This window comes from Mastigoproctus giganteus, chromosome 7 (genome assembly GCF_048544385.1).
Source record: "Mastigoproctus giganteus isolate SK-2022 chromosome 7, ASM4854438v1, whole genome shotgun sequence".
NCBI lineage: Eukaryota > Metazoa > Arthropoda > Arachnida > Uropygi > Thelyphonidae > Mastigoproctus > Mastigoproctus giganteus.
Genome location: NC_143581.1, coordinates 111,412,935 through 111,436,861, shown reverse-complemented (window position 1 = coordinate 111,436,861; position 23,927 = coordinate 111,412,935). Strand labels below are relative to the sequence as shown.

Sequence of the window (23,927 nt, the reverse complement as noted above, 5' to 3'; positions counted from 1 at the left end):
ACATTGTGTTGGCACGTGCCAAATGGCGACCCTATTTTGCTGGCACTCTAACTCAGCAACACGTACTTTCATCCTTTCTCTCCCCCCCCGGTTATGGGTGGTCTCCTAGGGCTAGGGGTTTCCAGCTCTCTCCCACCCGCCTTTTTCTTCTGAAGGACGCCTTTCTTCCAAGTCCTAGTTGCGTCCCAAATTTAACTCCCACCATTGCTCTATCAAACACTCTCACACCTTTTTTTTTTTTTTTTTTGTCTTCGTCCAGGAAGCTCAGGATACCCTGGCAGACACCAGCCAGATAATAATGAAAAACCTGGCTACTTCCTAGCGGCGTGTGCGGGAATCGTGGGATCCCACCAGGGACTCTGCAGCTAAAAGCCATAACATACAACAGAACCTAACACAATACTACAACACAACAAAACCTAACACAATACTACAACACAACAAAACCTAACACAATACTACAACACAACAAAACCTAACACAATACTACAACACAAAAAAACCTAACACAATACTACAACACAACAAAACGCACTTTTCTGGCTTTTACAGTGGCACTGTATTACTTCAAAAGAGTACTTATGACGCAGATATGGGAAACCAATGGTAGCTCCTGACCCGAATACTATGAACACTATAGTGCAGTCTGGTAGTGGCAGCGTAATGGTGTGGTGAATGATCACGGGTTTCTTTAATACCTGTAGAGAAACATTTCAATGACGCAGGTTATCTGGAAATTGTTCCCAAGCAGGCATATCCTTTCATGGCCACAGTGTATCCATCTGAGGTTTATTCAACAGGATCCAATTGAGCACCATCGGAATGAGGTGAAACAAATTAATCACAGCAGAAATCCACAACTATCCAATTTGATACAACTGAGGGAAGTAGTTGAGCCATCACGGATCATTATTGAACCAGTAAGGTCACCTAATAAAGAGGCCACTCAGTGTATGTATTTTGTAGAATAATCAAATTATTCTTTCGGCGTATTTCATGCTTGATATAGCCAATGAATATATTAATAAATTTTCTGTTTACACTCCATATAGTCCCAGAAGATCGGAGGAGTTCATAAGATAAACACAATATGACTAAGTTCAGTATTAGTATTAGCCATATAGTGCAAGAAAGTCACAAGCTTTTACTGTAACGGCAAAAAAAAGTAATAATAAATAAATAAATAAGAAAATACAAATTATGCGATTACTTCCTCATGTAGGTAACTATCCAGTTGAAAAAGTTGTTTTGACAGAACAAGTGTGGCTTTTCAGAAGTGTGCTAAGGACGGACAGGAGGGCTTATAGGTCTGTAAGAGCTTGGTTTTTCTGGCTGCTTGGTAGGCTTTTTAAGTATTAGACGGATATTTGCTAATTTCCAATCTTTGGGAAAAGCTCCTCCAGAGAAACAGTGATTGAAGAGTTATAGGAGGATATGAGGTGATATTTCCCCCACCTTCCTGACAATCTCGGGTTTCAAGGAGGTTGACGCCTGGACATTTCCTGTTTTGAAGTTTGGCAACGGCAAGTTGTAGTTCCTCAAGTGAGAAGGGACCTTCTCTGGTTTCGGTATTGTAGGAGATGATTTGGTCACAGGCCCAACTCTGATCCACGCCCAAGCTTGGATCAGAGCTGATGCTGGTTGTATGAATATGATATCCAAAATATTATTTACTGATTGATGCCTGTTGATGGTGATATTTCCTTGCGGGGTGATAGTAGATTTAAGCACCTCTCCCTTGGGGAGTTTGTGAGTGGTGACTTTATACACCACTCCCCCAGAGATCAATGTTTGCAGTAGTGGTCATCAGATGCTCCCAGGAAACACTTTTCCTCTGTCGGATATGAGTTGTATAGGAATTTCTGACTACTCTATACTGTTGTTTCAGTACTTCTACTTCTGGTGCTGGCGAGGATCTTCTAGCCCTTTGGAAGGTCTTCCTCTTGAGGTTTACTTCCTTTCGGAGGCGCTGCAATTCTGGGCACCTCCACGGCACAACATGGCATTGGGGGACGGAGTCTTTGCATTGCACGCATTTGTTATAGCTGTGTTGACTGCTCTTTGGTGGACATCTGGGTCAGGCATATGAGGACCATTTTCCTGCAGGCGACGGGTGGTGGCATTCAAAGCGTCAGTAAAAAAATATGTGAAGGTCCTAAAGTCTCGAAACTTTATTAGACAGTTGGACAGACAACTTGAGTAGTCGAGATACGCTTTGTGGATTTTTTTTTTTTTTAAAGGATAGTGTAGGATATTTTTGGAATATTTAAAGGAATATTATATATTTTTTAAGGCAGAAGAATGCTCTTACCTGGGGTTTTCTTCAGGAACGGCTGTATCCGGGTGAGGTGTAATTCGGAAGGTGTTGAAATTGCAATTATATGGAATGGGATGAAGAATAAAGCATGTCCTAAATCCTTGCAGGGGGAGTAATTGTAGGCATAAAGGGAGATGATGTCCTGAAGACTGACGGGGGCTTTTCGTTAACACCATTTTCAAAGGAGGGTGAATACATGTCGAATCCGTCTTTTATAGCCCGGGCACGTTCCATTGCTGTATTTCAAAAGCGTGGTGTGGGGGGGGGGGAGGAGTTGAGTAGTCGAAAGGAGTGAAGTAGGGTAGAGGGAACCAGGACCTCTACTAACGTGGACGGCTAGTTACGCACCCGGATTTCCGAGTGAAACCCTTTCTTTCTCTTTCCTGACTCCCCTTTTTTTTCCAAAAGAAAAATCTACAATTTCCAAACTATAAGTGTAAGACGGTGAGGCGGGAAAATTTTCCCTCTACCCTACTTCACCTCCTTTCGACTACTCAACATCCCTCCCCTCACTACGCTTTTGAAATACGGCAATGAAACGTGCCCGGACTATAAAACACGGCCTCGACACGTATTCACCCTCCTTTGAAGACGGTATTAACGAAAAGCCCCCATCAGGTTTCAGGACATCATCTCCCTTTATGCCTACAATTACTTCCCATGCAAGGAATTAGGACAAAAGCTTGCTTTTTTCTTCATCCCTTCCATACAATTGCAATTTCAACACCTCCCGAATTACACCTTACCCGGATGCAGCCGTTCCTGAAGAAAACCCCAGGTAAGAGTATTCTTCTGCCTTAAAATAAAATATATAATATTCCTAAAATTTAATATTCCTTTAAATATTCCAAAAATAGCCTACACTACCCCTTTAAAAAAAAATCCACAAAGTTTGTTTTAAATTTATAATAAATTACAATAAATTATTTGCATTTGTCCGATTTTACGAAAATTAGCGGATCTAGACTACTCAAATTGTCTGTCCAACTGTCAAAGCATCAATATTGATGTGTGCGAGTCATTCTGAAGGTGATGGCTCGGTGATGAGAGGTGGTCCAACAATCCTGAATGCACCAGTCAGTGATGCGCCCAGTGGCTTGGGAGATATTATTATTATTAATATAATTTTATTTCCACATCAGTGGGCACCCCTGGAACAGCCTGGTTCCTCGCTAGAGGGTGTACATTACGCAAATTCCAGTTGAATGCATTCATTGGAATTGCAAGAGATCAAAACAGATTGCAAATACATAACAAGGTAAAAATCAATACATAAAATAATAAACAATAAAATAAATAAATAACAAACAAAAAAAAAAAAAAAAAACACAACGGTAAATCCAGGAAAGCCTTTGCAGGGAATTCTTTTCACATAATGTTTATTTGTTCATGTTTATAGAGTTCTTTCATTATGTCCTGTCTATAGCGCTTCGAGCTGCAGAAAGATGAGGCATCAATTCCCAGGGAGTTATACATTCCAAACGTATTTGCCGGGAACACTGATCTAAGGTATTGCACATTTTGCAGACAATATTGTAGACAAAGTGTTCAACTGCACCGGGTTCTTTGTGAGGTTCGAGGGTTTGCAGAAACATCCCAGATATCAGGCGAATCCATTTGGCCGCATAGAAGTTGTGCCAAGGTGTGTAGATTCCTCTCTTTGACTATGGGTTCCCAGGATTTCATGCCCAGGTTTGTTTAGAGCACACTCCTAGAGATGGTGAAAGGGTAGCCCATCTTCCTGTTTAGCCATCTCAGGAGCCAATATTCAACCCCCAGGAATCTTTTCAGTTGAGTAGAGGAAGCTCCTGACCAGAGTACCGAAGCGGAAAGCGGTACGGGTGTTAAATTTCTTCGGACGTATTCCAAGAGGGACTCCCGAGGCCTAAGACCGACCAACTCCTGCCGGATTGCCCAGTAATCGGCAAGCGTTTTTATCCTGGCCATCTTGAGGTGTTCTTTGAAAGTAAACCCATCATCCCGCTTCAAGTCCGTGTGAGAGTGAACCTTTTTAATGGCGGTCCCATTTATTGTGAGTAATTTCATTAATAGTCCTCCTTTTTGTGAAAGTCATCTGAGCTGCTTTTTGAAGATTCAGTTTAAGTTCCAGACGTCCTAGATAATCCTGGAGCTCGAACAGTACTATCTGATTTTCATAGGCGACTGCCTCAGCTTTTGCTGGATCATCGGATGTGACATCATCTTAAGATCATCAGCGTATGAAATGAAGTTTGGGTGTTTCGCAAGGAAGGACTCTAGTGCTGCGCAAAAAAACCATGATGAGAGAACTCCCCCTTCAGGGATGCCGACAGAGGTCGTGGTGGTCATCTCCAATCTGTGATCATATTTGATAAATATTTGCCTGTTGATGGAGGGCAGCAAGAAGATTACCTTCAATTCTGAAATAATGCTTTAGAATTTTAACTAGCTCTGTTGTGCTGACTATGTCGAAAGCTGCTTTTATGTCTAGGAATAAGATTTCAAAGTGTTTCTTTGAGTTAAGGTCTTTTTGGATTGCCCAGCTGGTCATTAATAGATTTGTATCAATATTAGCTTCCCACGTTGAGTTACAAAAAGTGGGAAGATTGTTAGGACAATTTAGTATGGAGCAGTGCGAGTTAGTGATGTAATCTATCAGCTTCTGCCCATTGCGAGTGCCACTGCCGTCTGTTGTGTGACTGAACCATGCAGGTGAGCGATATAGTGTGCATAGTATTAGGGTAAGGCGCTGCCTGTAGTTTCCCACATCTGCACCATCTGTACACTGTGAAGAAATACAGAACTACTGTAAATGCCAGAAAAGTGTTTTGTGTTGGGTTCTGTTGGGTGTCCTGGCATTTGGCCGCAGGGCCTCTGGTGGAATCCCATGTTGCCCGCACAAACCACTAGGAGGTAGTCAGACTGTCCAATATTCTCTGCAGGGTCACCTAAGCTTCCTGACAGAGACCAATGTAAAAAAAAAGAGAGAGAGAGAGAATTAGAGCGGGTGGGCTTTAGAGTCAAGAAAAAGGGGGAGGGGACAGGTAGAAATACGAGGGATGAAGAAGAAGGAATCCCCCAGGTATAATGGAATACATACATCAGGCGAAAGTAGGGGATGGGAGCGCAGGTGAGCGACAGTTAACATCCGCGCCAACTACAATCCTTTCATTAGGAAGAAGGTTCGATATGGTGTTAAGGTAATTAATTGCAGGAAGGATATCCGCGCCAGGTCTGCAGTACAGGGGAACCACATAGAATGATCCAAGTGGGCCAATTATGTAAACACACACCTCCCAGGCTGTGCAGAGGTCTGAGATCTTCGTGGTTGCATGCTCTGGATTTCTAATGGCAATTTCCGCCCAAGGGGGTTTTATTATCTACCTGCATAAGATTGAAAGTGTGGGTATTCACGCACCTCTTTGGAATGGGGTTTATGGCTTCTGGATATCAAGATTTTCTTCTTTGGGGATGACTGATTTGGTTGGCGACTGCTTTCGCCCGTTGCGCATTTATTTGGAGGAAGTTGAGAGATGCTGCGAATTGGAATACCTTATGGTGTACTGCCATAATCGATCCTTCATTGTTGAACTTCTTTGCTCTGATATAGACTGGATAGTTCTGTCCCGAATAGAGTGATTGTGTGGCATTTTAAAGCTTACTAACGCTTTCGATATCTTGTTGAATCAATGCCACGTCGGATAGCCTGTACTGAGGGCAAAAGGAGGACCTACGAAGTATTAGGTAGGTGGTCATAATTAGTGTATATATATATAGTATGCATGAATAGGAAATGTAAAGAAAAAACAGGAATATATATAATAATGCAATTTGTAATATAATAAATACATAATATAAACAAATATACATATTGCATTTTTATTTGCACAGTATATACGTGTGTGTGTGTGTGTGTGTGTGTGTGTTTTTAAGATGTTAAGGTTTTTCTTTTCCTCTAGGGCTTACAGCCACTTGCCCTTGAAAGTTCGTTTAGGAGAATGGGATACGCAAAAGATGACAGAATTCTTAGCCCATGATGATTACAATGTTGCTAATATCATTATTCACCATGAGTATAAAAACAGCAGCCTGTGGAACGACATTGCTGTTCTTAAGTTAGATCAGGATGTCGAATTCGCTCCGCATATCGATACGGTATGTCTCCCTCAGCATGATGACATATTTGCTGGACATAACTGCGTTGTTACTGGTTGGGGCAAAGATGCCTACAGTAAGTACTGTTAGCTTTCGTAAACAACCCTAAAATGTAATTTCGATCACTTTATGTAAACATTATAGAGAATTTATTTTTCATTCTAAGAGTAGGGAAAAAAATATAAATTTGCTAGATTTAGATAAGTTTAGTTAGATAGGAGGGCGATCTAACTCTAATAAGTAATAACTTGTATTTCAAAGCCTTAGCGAAACAAGTTCAGCTAGGTACTCCACATAACAAACAATTTATAGTACGTGCATAGCTTTTAGCAGGTGGAATAGCATTGTGCGTAGCGATATACGTGATAGTTTCGCTACTTTTGCTTTGTACATGATTTTCAATTCTATCAGAGAGGACTGAAACACGCACGCTTATACAGACATAATACAAATAACGAAATATGGTCTGAGTTGCTGATACACTTTAAATTCAACAACAAAAACAAAACCAGCAGCGTTTCTGTGTGTTTGTTCGTTTATAATTTACGATGTTTTCAATGGAAGTATATTTGAACTGTTAAACGAATGTACTTGTTGAATCTTATTTCTGACTGCCGATAATATTATTATTTTTTTTCTTAAAAAAAGGCACTTCAGTCAATTCAGTTCGACGCATTGAGACATCGGACTAGAACAGAAAAAAAAAGCAGCGTGTGTACCCTTTACGCAGAAAGATGTTTTATTTTATGTGAAAACATCTATGGTGGCACTAGAGTAAAACTATTTAAATTTTTGAACCGTTTGACTTACTTACGTTACTTAGAAGGTTGATGTTGATCAAAATCTTCAGAAGCAGATTTTATTAAAATCTGCATTTTATTCTTGCATAATATTACTATTCGCTTTTTTGCATAATATTGCTATTCGCTTTTTTGCATAATATTGCTATTCGCTTTTTTGCATAATATTGCTATCCGCTTTTTTGCATAATATTACTACCTGCTGCTTACTCTACTGAATCAACGTTAGTGACTCAGTCGGCGTCATTTAGGAAGTGTCGTCATTTCCATATCTTAGTATGAACTTACTCTACCGAATCAACGTTGGTGAACGAGTTAGCATCGTTAGGGCCATTTAGGAAGTGACGTCATTTGAATCTAACAGCCACCTAATAGTAAGGGACGCAAATTACGTCATTTCTGTAAAAAAATTTCGTTAACAATCAATTGCGTCATTTCCGTTACCGTAAGAAAATTTCGTTACCAATCGATTTTACTCTACTGCCGCCATAGATGTTTTCACATAAAAAATAATCAAATTAAATAAGGCTTGGCAATATCTCCTCAATGCGGGCACCATCCACTAATGCTGCTGCTTCTACAGATTAGTGGAATCGAACTTCCACAGCCCAAAGATGATCTTCTTGGTTCAGAGGGCCAGTTCCCAAGCACCACTTTGGCCCCTGCTTCGACAAGATGGGTGGTCCATGGAATGACTTGTCCGGGATGTCACCTAGTTGGGTTCGCCTGTAAGGGCTATAATCTGGTTATCAACAGTGATTCTTCATGCATTACGAATCTGCAGAAAAAAAGAACCATCAGGGTGCAGTGATCACAACGGATTAATGTGGGTTTTATTTAAAGATAAAGCTACTATCCAAGGTAAAGGGAAGGTTTTTGCCTTCGTAAAGGAGACTAGAATGGTCTTAGACGGCTTCTAAATTCTATAAACTGGGACCAATTAATTATGGTACCAACAACAAATTCTAAATGGGAAACGTCCAATAAAATAATCATAGAAGATACTAGGCTTTTCATACCAACTAAGAAATATTGTTAGCATTAGTAGAGGCATATGATGCAAGAAAGCAAGCTTCGGGCCAATAAAAAAAATCCTTCCCTTTTCACTTCCCATCCATTCATTCGAAATGTTTGCCTAGTTCTGCTTTTAATTTAGTTAAGCTATCAACTTCCAAAACAACAGATGGAAGTTTGTTCCAGCAATCAACTACCCGCTGGCTAAAGGCGAACTTCCGCACATCCGTTCTACAACTGTCTTTCCTCAGTTTGAATTTATGCCTCATCAGGTTTCTAATCTGAGCAAGAGGAAGAATCCCATCAGCACTGAGCCTGCTCAATCCATTCAAGGCCTTATACACCTCAATCAGATCACCTCGCAGGTACCTAGTCCCCAGAAGCTGAAATTTGCAGAACTTAAGCCTTTCTTCATAAAGGCACCCCTATGTTCCCTTCACTAGTCATGTTGCCCTTCTCTGTACTCGTTCTAGCAACTCTACATCCTTCTTAAAATGAGGCTTCCAGACTTGTACGCAGTACTCAAGATGTGGCCTGACCAATGCCTTATACAAGGATATAATCACCTCCTTATCCCTGCACACAAAATTCCTGTATATTATTGACAAGACCGCATGCCCTACTCTGGCAGCCTGTCTGCACTGCTCAGAAAACTTCATATCTGACTGCATAATTTCCCCAGGTCTCTTTCATTCTCCACTACCCTGAGTGTAACACTACATGGTTGGTACATTTCTCTGGGGTTACTGCTACCCATATGCAGTACACTGAATTTGTCAATGTTAAACTTCAGTTGCCACTTCTCATCCCATCTATCCAACGTTTTCAGATCCTGTTGCAGCAGCATACTGTCATTACTGTTATTATAAACCCTGCCAGCCTTTGTTTCATCTGCAAACTTTGACATTAAGTTTGATATACCTTCATCAATATCATTGATAAATATACAAAACAACAATGGGCCCAACACCAAACCCTGAGGGACACCACTAATAACATTAGTGCACGTAGAGCAGTACCCATTGATTAAAACTGTGTCTTCTCCCACTCAACCATTCTTTTATCCATTGTAGCAACTTGCCCTTAATGCCATACTGCTCCAATTTGTACAGTAGTCTTCCATGTGCAACAGTATCAAAAGCTTTCCTGAAATCCAAGTATATGATATCAAAATTATTTTTTGCATCTAGTTCCTTTGTGACCACATCATAGTATACAATCAGATCGATCAGACAAGATTTCCGATTTCCCCTTGACAAACCCATGCTGTATCTGAATTATTAGTGCTGTCTTGTCTAGATGAACCTGCAATGCTTCTTTAACCAATGACCCCATTATTTTTCCTGGAACAGAAGTCAAACTAATAGGTCTGTAATTACTCGTGTCACCCTTTGATTCTCCCCTTTGTGAATTAGAGATACATTTGCATATCTTCAGTCTATGGGGACTTCCGCCAAGTCCAGGGATGCTCTTATAATTATAGCTAAGGGTTTGGTTACTTCATTTGCCACCTTTTAATATAACTGCATAGGTCCCATCTACCCCGGTGCCTTTCTTATGTTTAACTTCAATAATTTCTCCTCCACTTTGCTCTCAGTTATTATAAAATCATTTAACTCCTTGTTAGATTTTGATAAACATCTGGCTCTCTCTTCCTTGAATAACTCCATATGTGAACGCAGATGCAAAATACTGATAGTTCGGCAGCTATCTGAGAAACATCATGTATAGTCAAACCATTGATATCAAGTGGACCAATCTGATTCATCCCCTTCCTTTTAGTTCATATAAGTAAAGAAGTCTTTGCTGTTTTTTTTTTGCATCCTTTGTCAAAGATTTTTCATAATCTGCCTTCGCATGCCTAACCTCCTGTGTGACTTGATTACAGGCTAGCTTGTATCTAGCTTCTGTGTCTCCTGACAATTTATGTGAATCCCATTCGTTTTTCATCTCTGCCACGAGGCTCATTAGCACATCTGGCATCCATTTGGGCTTAAACCTAGAGCGGTATTTCTTAGTTGGAACAAAAAGACTAGTAGCTTCCAAAATTACTTCCTTAAATGCTTCCCATTTAGAATTTTCTGTTGGTAACATCATCAGTTGGTCCTACTGTATAGTCCCTTGTGATTGTCTTTGTCCATGTGGACGACCACATGGCCAAAGGGAATCACAGGATAGATTACAAGAAATAACACCGTACTTAGCAGTCACTGGCTTGAACCCTGTCACTCAAATCACGAGTGATAATGCATATCCTCGCACCAGTTCACTCGGCTACAGTCCCACAGGGTCGGTGCTGGGCCCATTGTTATTTCCTCTGTTTATTAATGTTATTTATGAAAAGTATATGAGGCTTAGTAAGTTTGGAGATGCCAGAAATGTTGGCAAGTTAATTAATGACAGTAATGCTGGTATGCTGCTGCAACAAGATCTGCTCTTGCGCCGTAAAGCCCACACTCAAACAAACAAGCAACAAGATCTAAAAAAATTAGGCAGCTAGGACGCTTCCAGATCAGCTAGTGTTATAATCTTGCTGCCTCTGCCCTGCTAGAAGGGAGTCCAAGTAGTGTGGCTACAGGAGGACATTGTCGAGGCCACTTTATGTCAAGAGCTGAGTGCATTGTTGCCATATCCAAGAATTTCATTATTTAATACAACATGCCCCCCCCCCATCGTTTTCTGCTACTGAATACACCAGGAATTGTCAAATTAATAGAACAAACTTATCTGTGAAAAGATCTGAACTTCCCAAACACTTCCTAGTTTAATTCACAAATATACGTGGACTCAGTTCCAATCTCTTTGATGTCCATTTCCACATTTTCCATGGTAGTATTATGGAAGAAAGGGTTTTCATTTGCCTTCAAGTGTATTTTCTGTAAGCAAAACTACAATGGCTCATACTTTTAGAGTCTGCGAAACCACAAGTTCAAATGTCATCATTGTTTCGCCGTGGATACCGGCGAAACAATGATGACATCGTGGCCCTCCTTCAAAAGCATGAACCAATTTAGCTTTGCTTACAGGAAATATACTTGAAGACAAATGAAAACCCTTTTTTTCCATAATACTACCATGGATAAGGGCAGAACTGGGGATGGACCTGCTCATTGGGGCATTGCTATTCTTGTGGGCAACCACAGGTGGTAGATGACTCTCATCAACCGGTGCAATACCACCACTTTGCTTATTGGAGACTTGAAGTGGTGAAACTCATGTTTAGTTTCTAGAGCAAAGTTTCCGGCATCCTCCCCCCATACTTCTCTTTCAACCCATGCACGGCACTAAGTACCGTGCATGGGTTTTGATACCTTTCGTGTTTGGGGGTTTCATAAAAAAAAAAAAAACTCCATTTCAATCTATTTTACAAGTAAAACTACTAGTTAACAGATATTGTTCTCATTAAAAAAGTAAATTATATCAGTTGTCTTTTCTTCCCATTAGAGGGTGGAACATTTTCTAATATCATGAAAGAAGTAGCCCTGCCAGTGATTGATAATTACAAATGTGAGGAATCTTTAAGGAAAACCCGGTTAGGAAGATTCTTTCAGTTATTTGACGGTTTTATTTGTGCTGGTGGAGAACAAGGTTTGGATTCCTGCAAGGTAAATCGTTTTTATTATTATTGTTTAATGCATGCTAAATTAATGGCGGAGTTTAGCAAACGAAATAATATTCATCCATCGTATTTGTTGCTCATACATCTGAATGTTTCACAAATTATTAAAGCCGATGTAGTATACATTAAGGGATAGACAGTATAGACTTACTATTTGAAACTAAAAAGAAAAAGGAAGTGTATAGAAGAATACCTTGGTGATCTAATGAGTTGGCTGACTTCAGGAAAGAAGTTTTCAGTTTCAGAAAACATATCAGACGTTTCAGTTTTCAGAAAACATATCAAAGGTATAGGGCCCCATGAGGCTGTTAGGTTTAAGGAGTTGTATAAAGTGAAACGGAAGCAGTATCATAAATCAATATATAAACATAAGACGAAAGCATGGAAAGATTTAGTGTACACTGTAGGGAATAATAACCCTTGAGGTCTTTTTTTTTAAATTAAGAAGAAACAAACTGAATGTTAATAATTTGATTTGTACTGTGAGAATCGGCAACATTGAAACACACAACTGGATTTCAACTGTTCAGGTTATCACTGATAAACTGTTTAGAGCGGATTTTGCACCACAGATGACAGTACTGTGGAAAGTAGTGCCAGGAGAGAAAACAGCGTTTATTGTGGACTTTCAAATAGTTTTATTTGATATTATTGAGTTGAAATCGATAACTTTTAAGTTAAACTAGTGGAATATAGTAAAACCCCGGGTTTAGATGTGGTGGAATATAACACTATGGTTAAAGCTGTTGAACTATTCTCTGAAATTATTCTAAAAATGTATAATAAGGGTTATGTGGAGTGGGGCCTTTCCAGGTTTCTGGAAGATTGCCCTACTAAAATTGATTCATAAACCAGGAAAGTAATTAACTGATCAAAGAGCTTGCAGACCTCTTTATCTGTTCGCTAACTTGAAAGATTATTGCTATTAAGATTGGAGTTTTTGTTTAACACTGCTAATGTAACTTTTCCTTACCAGTACGGATTCAAGAAAAACTGTTCTACGGAGGGTGCCATAAATGACTTGTAACTTATTGTAGGATTTCTTCTAGTAAGTATGTGTTAGCTTTGTTTGTGGACTTTGAAGGCGCTTTCGACACAGTATGGTATCAGAGCGTCCTGCGGACGATTAATTTTACTGATTTGTTATATAACACTGTTAAAAAATATTTATGTGGAAGAAGGATTTTGGTTAGATTTCAACGTTTAGAGTGCAAAAGGGATATTGATAGAGGGTGCCCACAAGGGTCAATTTTAGGTCCAGTGGCTTCAAACTGAATCCTTGTAATGCAACAAAAGTGGTATATATTGATGACTGGGTTATTTGTGTTCAAGGAACTGTAAAAGGGAAATAGAAAGAAAAATGAATAATGTAGTTAATACTACCTTGATTGAATGGGCTAAAAACAAACTCACTGTGTCATCTAGTAATACAGTAAAGATGATATTTAGAGGGAAGTTAGGTTATGGTAGGTCCCCTAAATTACATGTAAATGATAAACAAATACTCTTAGTACCCAGGGGACGTATTTAGGAATAATTATAGATGACAGGCTGTTATTTACCGAACACCTCGAAAATATAAGTATTAAAATTCAAAATTTAACAGCATCTATTGTCTGTATTACTAAATTACATTGGGGACTAGGAAAACGTGTTCTAAGTCTGTATTATGAGGCAATTTTTATTACAATTGTGGCGTATGCAGCCTCATTGTGGTATCAGAGGGTTATTAATGTTAACTTCCAGCAGAAATTACTATCAATTCAAAGAGCCATGCTTTTGACAATAGCGAGAGCAGGTAACACTGTATCAACTAATGCATTGCAGGTTTTAACTGTGGCACTTCCTTTAGTTTTGGTGGTAGTATTCAGAGCTTTTGGATATTTTTTAAGAAAGGGTAAACAGATTACATTTTTGGGTATAACCAATGATTTAATGATAAATATTAAGAAAGGAAAAAAGAAATATTCTTATGAAATTAATTGATATTTGACAGCAAAGATGGAATAATAGCGATACTACCGCTGTGACTTGGTTGTTCATTCCACCAGATAATTTTAATTATGAAAACAAGTTGACTAAGTGGTTTTATCCGAATATTGAGACCTGTTTTATATTAACGGGTCGTTGTTCTCTAAGACAAAAGTTATATTAGTTTGGTTTATGATCCCAAACATATTGTGAGTGTAAAATGGTAGAGAGTTGGGAGCATGTTCTATATGAGTGCCCACTATATGAAGAATACGGGTATATATTAAGAGATCAGTTTTCTAATTGTGATATAGGTTTTGAATATTTATACGTTCAATCCAAGAAATATTATTTAAGCTTTCCAAGAATATTGTAGATTAATCTTTCAAAAAAGAAAAAAATTGGTTGTTTTAATAGATACGGTAGAGATATTAGTTTTTTTTTTTTTTTTTTTTTTTTTTGTTCTTGTTGTTCTGTTTTATTTTCTAGCAGTCCGTATTAGTCAAGTTCGACTATTACTGAGTTTTGAAATTTTGTTTTGCTTTGTTTAATATTAATTTAAATTTTCTGGCATTCTGTCTCAGTCATGTTTGGCTGGGATGGACTGCTTGATTAATTTCTTTCTTTTTTTTTTTTTTTTTTTTTTGGCTTTCAGATTTGGTCAGCTTGGGAGGGTATTGCAGGCACCCACCGGTATTGCACTACCTCTAGAGGGTGCCGGATTTTTAGTGCGAGTTGCATTGAGAGAGCACTAGACCCAGGCCCGGTTTCATGTGCCTATGGACGGGCACCAGGTATCAGGCATTCAATTAGTACCGGCTCCCTGGTGGAGAAGAGGCCTGTTTTTTTACAACACATCACGCATACACACATAACACTGCAGCCCATTTGTAGAAGTTTTACTTGAATACAGAATATACAAGTGGAGATGGATATTATATACAGGTGGAGATGGAAAATATATAGGTGGAGATGTTGAGGATGGCACCCATCTCCATGTATATACACAATACAAATACAGTATAGACTTAAAAGTCTGCGGGAGTACCATAGTGAGACCTATTGGTTGGTCTCAGGCGTCACAATCCTCCCCACACCGTGTGGAAAAGGTCCGGTTCGAATCCTCGATGACACCAGGAACTTTAATGGGCTTTTTTTCACTCCGTGGCTGAGTTAGTCGGTCTCAGGTGCAGACAACGAGGTTTTTGGGATGCTTTCTTCCATCAAAACAGGAAAGTCGACCAGAGGAAAGTCGACACCACTGTGCTAACCCGCACGGTTAGCACAGCGGTGTCGTCATCGCCTTCTCCCCCAAGTGGAAAAGGCCAGGGTTCGAATCCCTTCGATGACTCAAGGAACTTTGATGGACTTTTTTTTTACTCCGTGTCTAAGTTAGTTGGTCTCAGGCGTAGATAGAAAGGTTTCCCCCCGAAAAAACTTTCGTCCAGCAAATCAGGCAAATCGACTTGAGAACAAACGCAATGGGTAGGTGAAAATTCCTTTCCAGGTGACTCTAATATAACAGCTTAGTTTTTTAGTTTAGTATAGACTTAAAAGGACACTAAATCCAAACAAAAGATGAGGGTGGTTGAGATCAGGTTAAGGCTCATCCTTCTCCCTAACATTGAATCTGGAATTTAGGTCTTCTGAACTGTAGAACCGGTCCTAAAGTAAGGTTTTCGTATTAACGTCAAAGAAACTCCTGTGATCTCGAATTGATTAATAATACTCATCTTGTGGAATCAGTTCCTTATGGCCAAAGACTGTTGCAATGTTTTTCTGAGTTCTTGGTTTTACCTGTTATAATAAAAGCTTTCAAGCTGCAACGCTTTTTTAAATACCAACTCGCCGAACTATACATACAGCTAGAACTTGTCGAGCATTGTTCAAATTAGCTGCATGGATTACATTATCAAAGATGCCACAAATCTTCAGAGAGAAATGCACTGTAAATGCAAAAGGTAGGATAAAAACAGTTACATGCGAGCACTCTGTATCATGCGAGCAAGATATCCCCTTTCCTGTTTGCTGCAGTACAGGTTGAAATGTAAATATTGCAGATGTCCGGTGGGTGTGACATACTGGTGTGGCTGTTGATGTTATCATGGACGAGAGAAACAACAAGGAAAATAGCGATGAGGAGACAGTCTTGAAATATGTTGCTTGAAATATGGTTCCAATATATGCTTTAACGTATACATAGGTTTCGGTTAATTCAAAAATTGGGGAGAGCAGTTCTATGCATAGTGACGGCTGTATTGTATTCCTGACTCCACAGTGATCACTGAATACGCAATGTAGAATACTGAATAAGATACGAGATCGTACATTGAACCATCATATGTTCTGTTACATTCATTAGAAACCATAGAGACTTGCTTGATAGACCTCTGTGTCTCATTCAACCTATTCAGGCCACTCACAATTACGATAAAGTTAAACGGGACATTAAGGTTATTATTATATTAAAACCACTATTATACCACGTGAAAATTAATAATATAGTTTATTAGGCCGTTTTACCTTACTTATAGTAATGTAATATCTTAATGTAAAAGTTTCGGGTATCTTACCGGCACCATCATCAGACCAAGCTTTGGGGGAACAGAAAATAGGAAGGGTTACAAATTGTAATATTTTAGAATATTACAATTATACTATTACAATTACTAATACTACAACTTGCAAATTATGGTTCTAAAGTATCAAGTTTTGAATTGTTTTACAATAGAAAACAGGAAATCTAAGGTAATTACAGACTAAATTCTTACCTGCTGACGAACTCCTCTTGCCGATGCTCCCAGAAACCTGATATGAATACAGGCAAGAGGCATTGCCAGCAGTTAATTTATAGTAGGGGGATTAACTCCATTAGCCAATAGGATATTGCCAAGTTATAAGAGTGGTTTTAATATAATAATAACCTTAATGAAAAACAACCATGTAGCTTCCTTCCCTATTAAACAGGGCACCCTACACGTTTTCTCTTTGCCAACATAATACGGATGCACTAAAACTACATAGGACTCTACTGAACTAATGAAATCATCAGTTTCGTTTCTTTGCAACAGTGGCATCATCTTAAGCAACACACTCATTTTGTAACATATTTTCCTCCTATGTTGAAACGTGCGATGAACACATATATTTACCCAAAATTTGGACAGTTTTCACACACCATATATAAATTAATATCCCCTAGACGCGGGCACCTGTACATAATCAAGGGACTTCCCAATAATATTGCTGACCTTCCAAATTAGCATCACTGGGAATCAATGCCTATATATTGGTTGTCAAGCTGGAAGGTGGAATGCAAAATGCGAAGTGTGCAGCCGTGCGCCGCGACCCATAGAAATTCGGAAAAGAGATCCTGGTGGGTGAGTCGCCTAGCCCTAATACATCACTTTGTTCCCTGCTTCGACAAGATGGAGGTTCAGGACTGGCTTGATTAGGATCAATCAAAAGGTGGGTCTTACTGCTAGGGGAAAATGCTATACAATAAATCTTCCTCCCTTTGGTCCTGGGATGTGGTCAGGACTTACTGAAAATGTTTATTTCATGCTCTAGGTGAAATTAGCGTGCCATTTTTGTACAGTAACCCTGCTACTTTATAAACCGGCGTCCACTTACAGGACTCCATGGTGGTTGAGATGTTTAGAACATCGGAAATTTTTATTTTACTCTCATTTAAACCCCTCTTTTTCTTGTGGGGCCCTAACAAAGCCCTTACCTAACGGATCGGAAGCTACAGATATCACCAATTCAAAAGGATCCAGAACTGAGGATAGACCACCATCACTGACACCACTTTTCCTCATTTTCCATTCCATTGTAGAGCAGGCAATCGAAAAATGTCACCCTTATTTATCCAAAATGAATTCGGAGGATTGGCAAATCTCTTAAAAGGTCACGTTCTGGAGACATTTTAGTTGCAGCATAAAGTCCAAAACATGGGCAGAAACTTCTAAAAGCCACATCGATACGAGGAATAACTATCATCGTAACCCTTCATAAAACTCTGAACTCTTCACGTGGTGCAATATCAGAGTGGGGTCTCCATGTCTCAGATGAATAAATCTGCTCTGAACTGAAAGAACAAGGAGTGACAGCTATCAAGAGAAACCGATGCGTAAGGATGAGAATCTCCTGCCTACTCGAGTTCTTATCCTTACATTTAATACCCATAGGTCTCCAAATTCCATCAAGGCAGGCTACTTAAACTGTCCAGTGAGGTTTTTGTATACCAAAGAAACTGAGGTGTTTTAAATGCTAAAAGTACGGCCACTCTCAATCGGCCTGTCGTGGTTCCCCTGCCTGTGCACGATGTGGTACTAAAGACCACGAGAACAAGGAATTTTAGGCTTCTAAGACAATTTATACAAATTCCCAAGGAGGCCACCCTGCATACTCTTGAGCATGCCAGCAGTGGAAGGAAGAAAAAGAAATTCAGAAACTAAAAAGAGCTGACGACGATGCGGGTATTGTGTTTGGGTAGCTCTGTCGTTCCACTCCCGAGCGCATTTATCAAGAAGCCAGAAAACTATCCAACCAATAAATAGAGACAAGTCGTACTTTGCAGGAACCTTCTGAGCGTATGCTCAGAAGGTTTCTGCGAAGTACACCATCGGCACGCAGACTGAGATGACCATACCACCAGAAGAGCCATTCACTCCTCTCTTTCCCCCCATTTACTGATTTCATTAAAGCTAACTCAAAAGAGCCAATCACTTTCCACACCTATATCAGTACCTGCTGTACCAGCTCCTCCAAAAAAAGAAAGACAAGAAAAAGCAGTAAGAACAGCTGGCATCTCGACCTGAAGAAAAAAAAATGGATGTAGAAGAGAATGAGGAGACAACAAGACATGGTCTTGGAATTTTTTTCCTGGTAAGAAATGGACACAGGACAGAATTCACACTTCCCAAAAAAAAAAAAAAAAAAAAAAAAAAAAAAGAAAAGAAAAGATAATTTCAAGGCTGAGAAAGTTAAAAAAAAAAAACCCTCAGCAATTCTGAAACCGATCACCGGATCCTTTAAGCCCAAGTAATGGCTAAATTTTTACCGTGGAATTGTCGTAGATTTCGGCGAAATACTGATGATATAAAGGCGCCCCTGCAAAAGCATGAGCCAGTTTGCTTTTGATTTTGCTTTGTCATTTGTCATTTAAAGACAAATTTAAAGACAGCTCTTGCTTCTCTAAGGTTACTATCTGATGTAAGGACAGAATAAGCGATGGACCTACCCATAGATAAGTTGCTATCCTTGTGGTCAACTAGAACCCATTTTAAACTATGCTGCATTCCACTAACTTACCAGCGATAGAAATTCGCCTTATGTTAGGGTTTTTATTAACAGTCTGCGTGATTTATTTGCCACTTGGGACTGAAATCATCAAGGTATATTTGGAACAGATAGACTTTGATGATTTCATTGTGCAGCTGCTTTCACCTGCCCCTCGACGTGGGCACCTGTATGCGGTGAAGAGACCCCAAGTGACGCTGCTGCTCCCCCAGATTAACATCACTATAATCTAATGCCCACAGCCTGTGTTCCAGGCTATCATCCTAGGAATACGGCATGTTTGCCGCGCGTTGCTACTCGTGTAAATTCGAAAAGCGGGATTTTGGTGGTTGAGGAGCTTGGCTCCAACACGCCACTTTGGCCGTGGCTTGGACAAGGCAGGTGGTCCTGGATGACTCGGCTAGGATCAATCGGCTAGTGGGTTTGCTTGCAAGAGTCAACCGTGCCAATGCCATGCCCCTACCCCCTTGGTCCGAGGGACAGGATTCGGGCTGGCGACGATGCAGGTATTGTGTCTGGGTAGCTTTGGCGTCCCACTCCCGAGCGCAGTTATTGCTTGCGGCCATTAACTGGCAAGCAATAAATAAAAAAACATGATTTGTTGTGTTTCTTTCACTCGTTTATTTAGGTTTCTTATATCAAAAACTGCCGAATTATTCCGTGGCACCTCAGTTCTGCTTGGCTTGGACATTCGCTCAAAACTGGTTAATAAGCTCGTGGCTACCATAAGCATAACGGTGCCAGCGGCGCCGGTTACATTTTTTTTTTTTTTATTATGTAAACTCCAAACACGAGAGGTATTAGAACCTATAATACTTAGTACTGTGCTTGGGTTGGAGATTGAGAAGACGAAAGAAGATATTTGTTGACTTGAACTGTAGATTGTAATTTTCAGGAAATACGTATGAAGGAAGGTTATTCCAGAAAACGGCAGTTGAATGAATAAAAGAGGAAGATGAAAAGTTGGTTCTGTGAGTTTGAAGTTGGACAGTAAATGGATGTTGGCTGGTGGCGGCATGTGTTCGGACTGTTTTGAAAGAGAGAGCGGGAATTATAGAAGCCAATTAAGAAGAACAGTGCCCATTGAAGTATCTGTAGAAGACGCATGCAGCAGGAACAGACGTCTATGAGACAGCGATTGGAGAGATTCTGTTAGAGATGAATCATTAATTAACCTAACTGCCCTCTTCTGAATGGAATCAAGAAGCCTGAGAGAGGTTTTGGGGGCACCACCCCAGTTGTGGGAACAATCCGTTCATGGCTGGGCGGATTTACGATATATACAGAGTGAGCAGCTGTTTGGAAGAAAAGTAACGCCGAGAGCGAAAGAGAAAACAAAGTTTTTTAGATGCAGAGGAAGCAATATTTGTAATGTGCTTGTGCCAAGAGAGATTAGAAGGCAGGGTAATCCCCAAAAGAGATATATCATTTTGCCTAGAAATTGGAGTGTCACTAAAGATAAGCATAGGAGTAGCAGAATCCTTTTTGCGAGTTATAAGACAAGACTGAGTTTTAGAAGGGTTGAAATCAACTAAGTTGTCTTTGCCCCACTGGAGAATTACCTGAAGATCGGCATTTAAGGAATTGGTAGCAGATTTTCGAGAAGTTGAAGCTGATTGAGCAGGACAAGGTTTCTCAAAATGTAAAATGGAATGCAATGTGTTATCATCGGCAAAACTATGGATAGGATTTCCAGTCAATGGAAGAAGGTCATTGATACACAAGAGGATAAGATTGGGAGAAAGAACTGAACCTTGGGGGACACCGACATTAGTGGAGAAGTTAGAAGACAGAGAGCCATCTACCATCACCTTCAGTGAGCGATCAGAGAGAAAACTGGATAACCAATTACTAAAAACAGTTGGCAAACCATAAGATGGAAGCTTGTTTAGAAGACCTTTATGCCAAACACGATCGAAAGCCTTTGAGATATCAGGAGCAACTACTTGTGTTTCACCGAACCTTTCCATTGAATTAGTCCATAAATGGGTAACATAAGCCAGAATATAACCAGTGGATCGACTCTGACGGAATCCATACTGGCGATCGTTGATCAGACTGAAGGTTTCTAGGTAGTTTAAGAGTTGGCGGTTAATTGCTTTCTCCATTACTTTAGAAAGAGTAGAAGTAATTGCAATAGGATGATAATTGGATGGGAGGGATTTGTCACCCTTTTTAGAAACTGGCTGGATATGAGCAAATTTCCAAGCAGAAGGAAAAACACTTTTGGAATAAGAAAGTGAAAACAGGTGGCAAAGAATAGCAGTAAGTTCAGGAGCACAGATTTTGAGAACAAGTGGAGAAATACCATCGGGACCTGGAGCTTTCTTGGCATCAAGATTCATCAAAATCCTTCTGACATCCTTTTGACGGAATACCCCAGGAGGCATTGAATGGAGCGTGTTGGGAATAGTGGGAGGTGTTTTACCAAGATCATTAATACATGAGTTGGAAGAAAAATGGGATGCTAGCAGGTCAGCTTTATCCTTGGCTGAAGTGACAACACAACCATCTCGTTTGGACAGAAGTGGGAACAGAGATGGGAAAAAGTTGCGGCCAATAGCTTTGCCAAGAGACCAGAATGCTCGGCTACCATTAGGGCAAGAAGCAAGTTTTCTACTCTTAGCCTGTTCAAACACTAGTTTGGACTGATTAATAACTGCTTTACAATTGTTGCGAGCTTTGGTGTAGGCAGAAAATGAAACTGGAGAATTAAAAAGAAGCCAATTACGATATGTAACATTCTTCTCTTGAACAGCCTTAGCACATTTAATGGAAAACCAACGTTTATTTAAAGGACGAGATTTTAACGTGGTGGAGTGTGGGATAAAGGATTCCATTCCTGCATGAATAATTTCACTGACAAGATCCCAGCAAACGTTGACATCAGAAGTTTTGAAACAGTAATCCGACCAAGGAAAAGAAGAAAAGAAGTCTCGCAGGTCATCCCATTTTGCATTCTTGTAATGCCGAACAACACGAGGTTGGGAATAGCCATGAGATAAAGGTTCCATTGGAGAAGAGACAATCACCAAGTTGTGATCTGAAGTGCCTAAAGGACCTCTCACATCGACCGTGTACTTAGAAGGGTTATTTGTGAGAAAAAGATCAAGCGTATTGGCTGTATGATTAGGATTGTCCGGTATTCTTGTAGGTAAATGAACAATCTGTGCAAGGTCATTAGTACTTTATTATTTCAGTTAACTCAACTATTTAAGGAAGAACTAGATATAAAATTTCATCAAAATCTGTAAAATCCATTTTTAAAAAAAAACGCAATTTTCAAATTGATCTTCAAGTAAAGTTCATTGACCTTGGCAGGTAGAAAGGTCAGTTTACGAAACAATCACTGAAAAATATTAGTAAAAAACAGCAATGAGTTTTTAAAAAAGTGATTTTGAGGCCCCCTCTGATCAGGGCCCTAGGCAGATGTCTTTTTTCCTATAGGATAGTGCGCTACTGCGTATGGAAGTGATCACTTCCCCATGATAACTTGCTTACATAGTGGGAGACCGTGTCTTCCTTTTAGGTTACTGAGGTGGAAGGTTGATCGGCTGACTGGAATGCCTTTCAAGATGTGGAATATATTTTTTTTTTATTTCCACATCAGTGGGCACCTCAGGAAAAGCCTGGTTCGGCTAGACAGGTGTACATTTTAAATATTCAAGGCAATTACATTGATTGAATTAAAAGAAAGGAAAACGTATTGTATTTACAAGTAAGCTCCCATAGACACTGAAATTTCAAAACTGTGAAAGTGATACTGTCATTAGTTCTACTTTATACACTTCTTTCAGGATGTCCGGTCTGTGGAGCTTCGAGCTCCAGAAAGCTGAGGCATTAATTCCCAGGGAGTTATATGGTCCGAACGTATTCGTCGTAAACACTGATTCTACGTATTGCAGGTTTTGTAGTGAATATCTAAGACAAGGTGCTGCACTGCATCGGGTTCGTTCGGTGGTCTGAGGGTTTGTCGGCACTTCCCAAATGTCGGGTGAATCCATTCGGCCACAAAGCAGTTGTGACAAGGTGTGCAAATTCCTCTCCTTGATGATGGTTTCATGCCGAGGTTTCGTACAGCACGATCCAAGAGATGGTAAAAGGGTGGCCTATCCCCCTGTTTAACAATCTGAGGAGCCAATATTCTGTCCCAAGAAATCTCTTGAGTTGAGCAGAGGAAGCCCCTAACCAAAGCACAGATGCACAGGGCAGTACGGCGATCAAACTTCTTTGGCCATAATCCAAGAGAAATCCACGAGGCCTAAGAGGTCTTGAAAGAGGTCTTGAAGAAGATGACAACACCGCCTCCTCTCTTATCTTTTCTGGAGTTTGCTAGATAGTGATAACGAGTGAACGAGAGGAGCACCCCGAGGTGTTTCCTCTCATCAACCCAAGTTTTCGAGATGCAGATGAATCATTGTCTTCCTGGAGGAGCAGGATATGGAACTTGTTAGTGAGGCTCCTAACATTTTGTAGAAAGAAAGTAAATGACATTTGGGAAACACAGATTTGTCTCTTAAAAATTGTTTGTTATTGGTGTATAATAGAAGCCTTGTGGTTAGTGTAAATGTTTTGTTTCAATAAATGGCTTAATTAAGGCACCTGTCGGCCAGACTGCTAGGTTAAGAACCTCGTCGAGATGCGCCCTGGGGCGAGAGAGCACAAAAGTAGCAATGGCCTGAGTAGTTAGGCCACAGCCTAGTGATGAACAAAAAAAAAACTATTATTTTTATGCTATCCGAATAATTAAATTCATCTATCATGCTGT

At 39.9% G+C, this 23,927-nt stretch overlaps 1 protein-coding gene across 1 annotated transcript in view; it reads left to right on the top strand.

The window, feature by feature from the left end:
• The window catches only part of LOC150083148 (uncharacterized), a 107,499-nt gene that overhangs the window by 78,505 nt on the left and 5,067 nt on the right, over positions 1 to 23,927 (top strand). The window contains exons 5-6 of the mRNA XM_090377846.1: positions 6,256 to 6,527; positions 11,710 to 11,870. Of these exons, the coding sequence (XP_090233972.1) occupies positions 6,256 to 6,527; positions 11,710 to 11,870 (433 nt within the window). The remainder of the gene's footprint in view (positions 1 to 6,255; positions 6,528 to 11,709; positions 11,871 to 23,927) is intronic.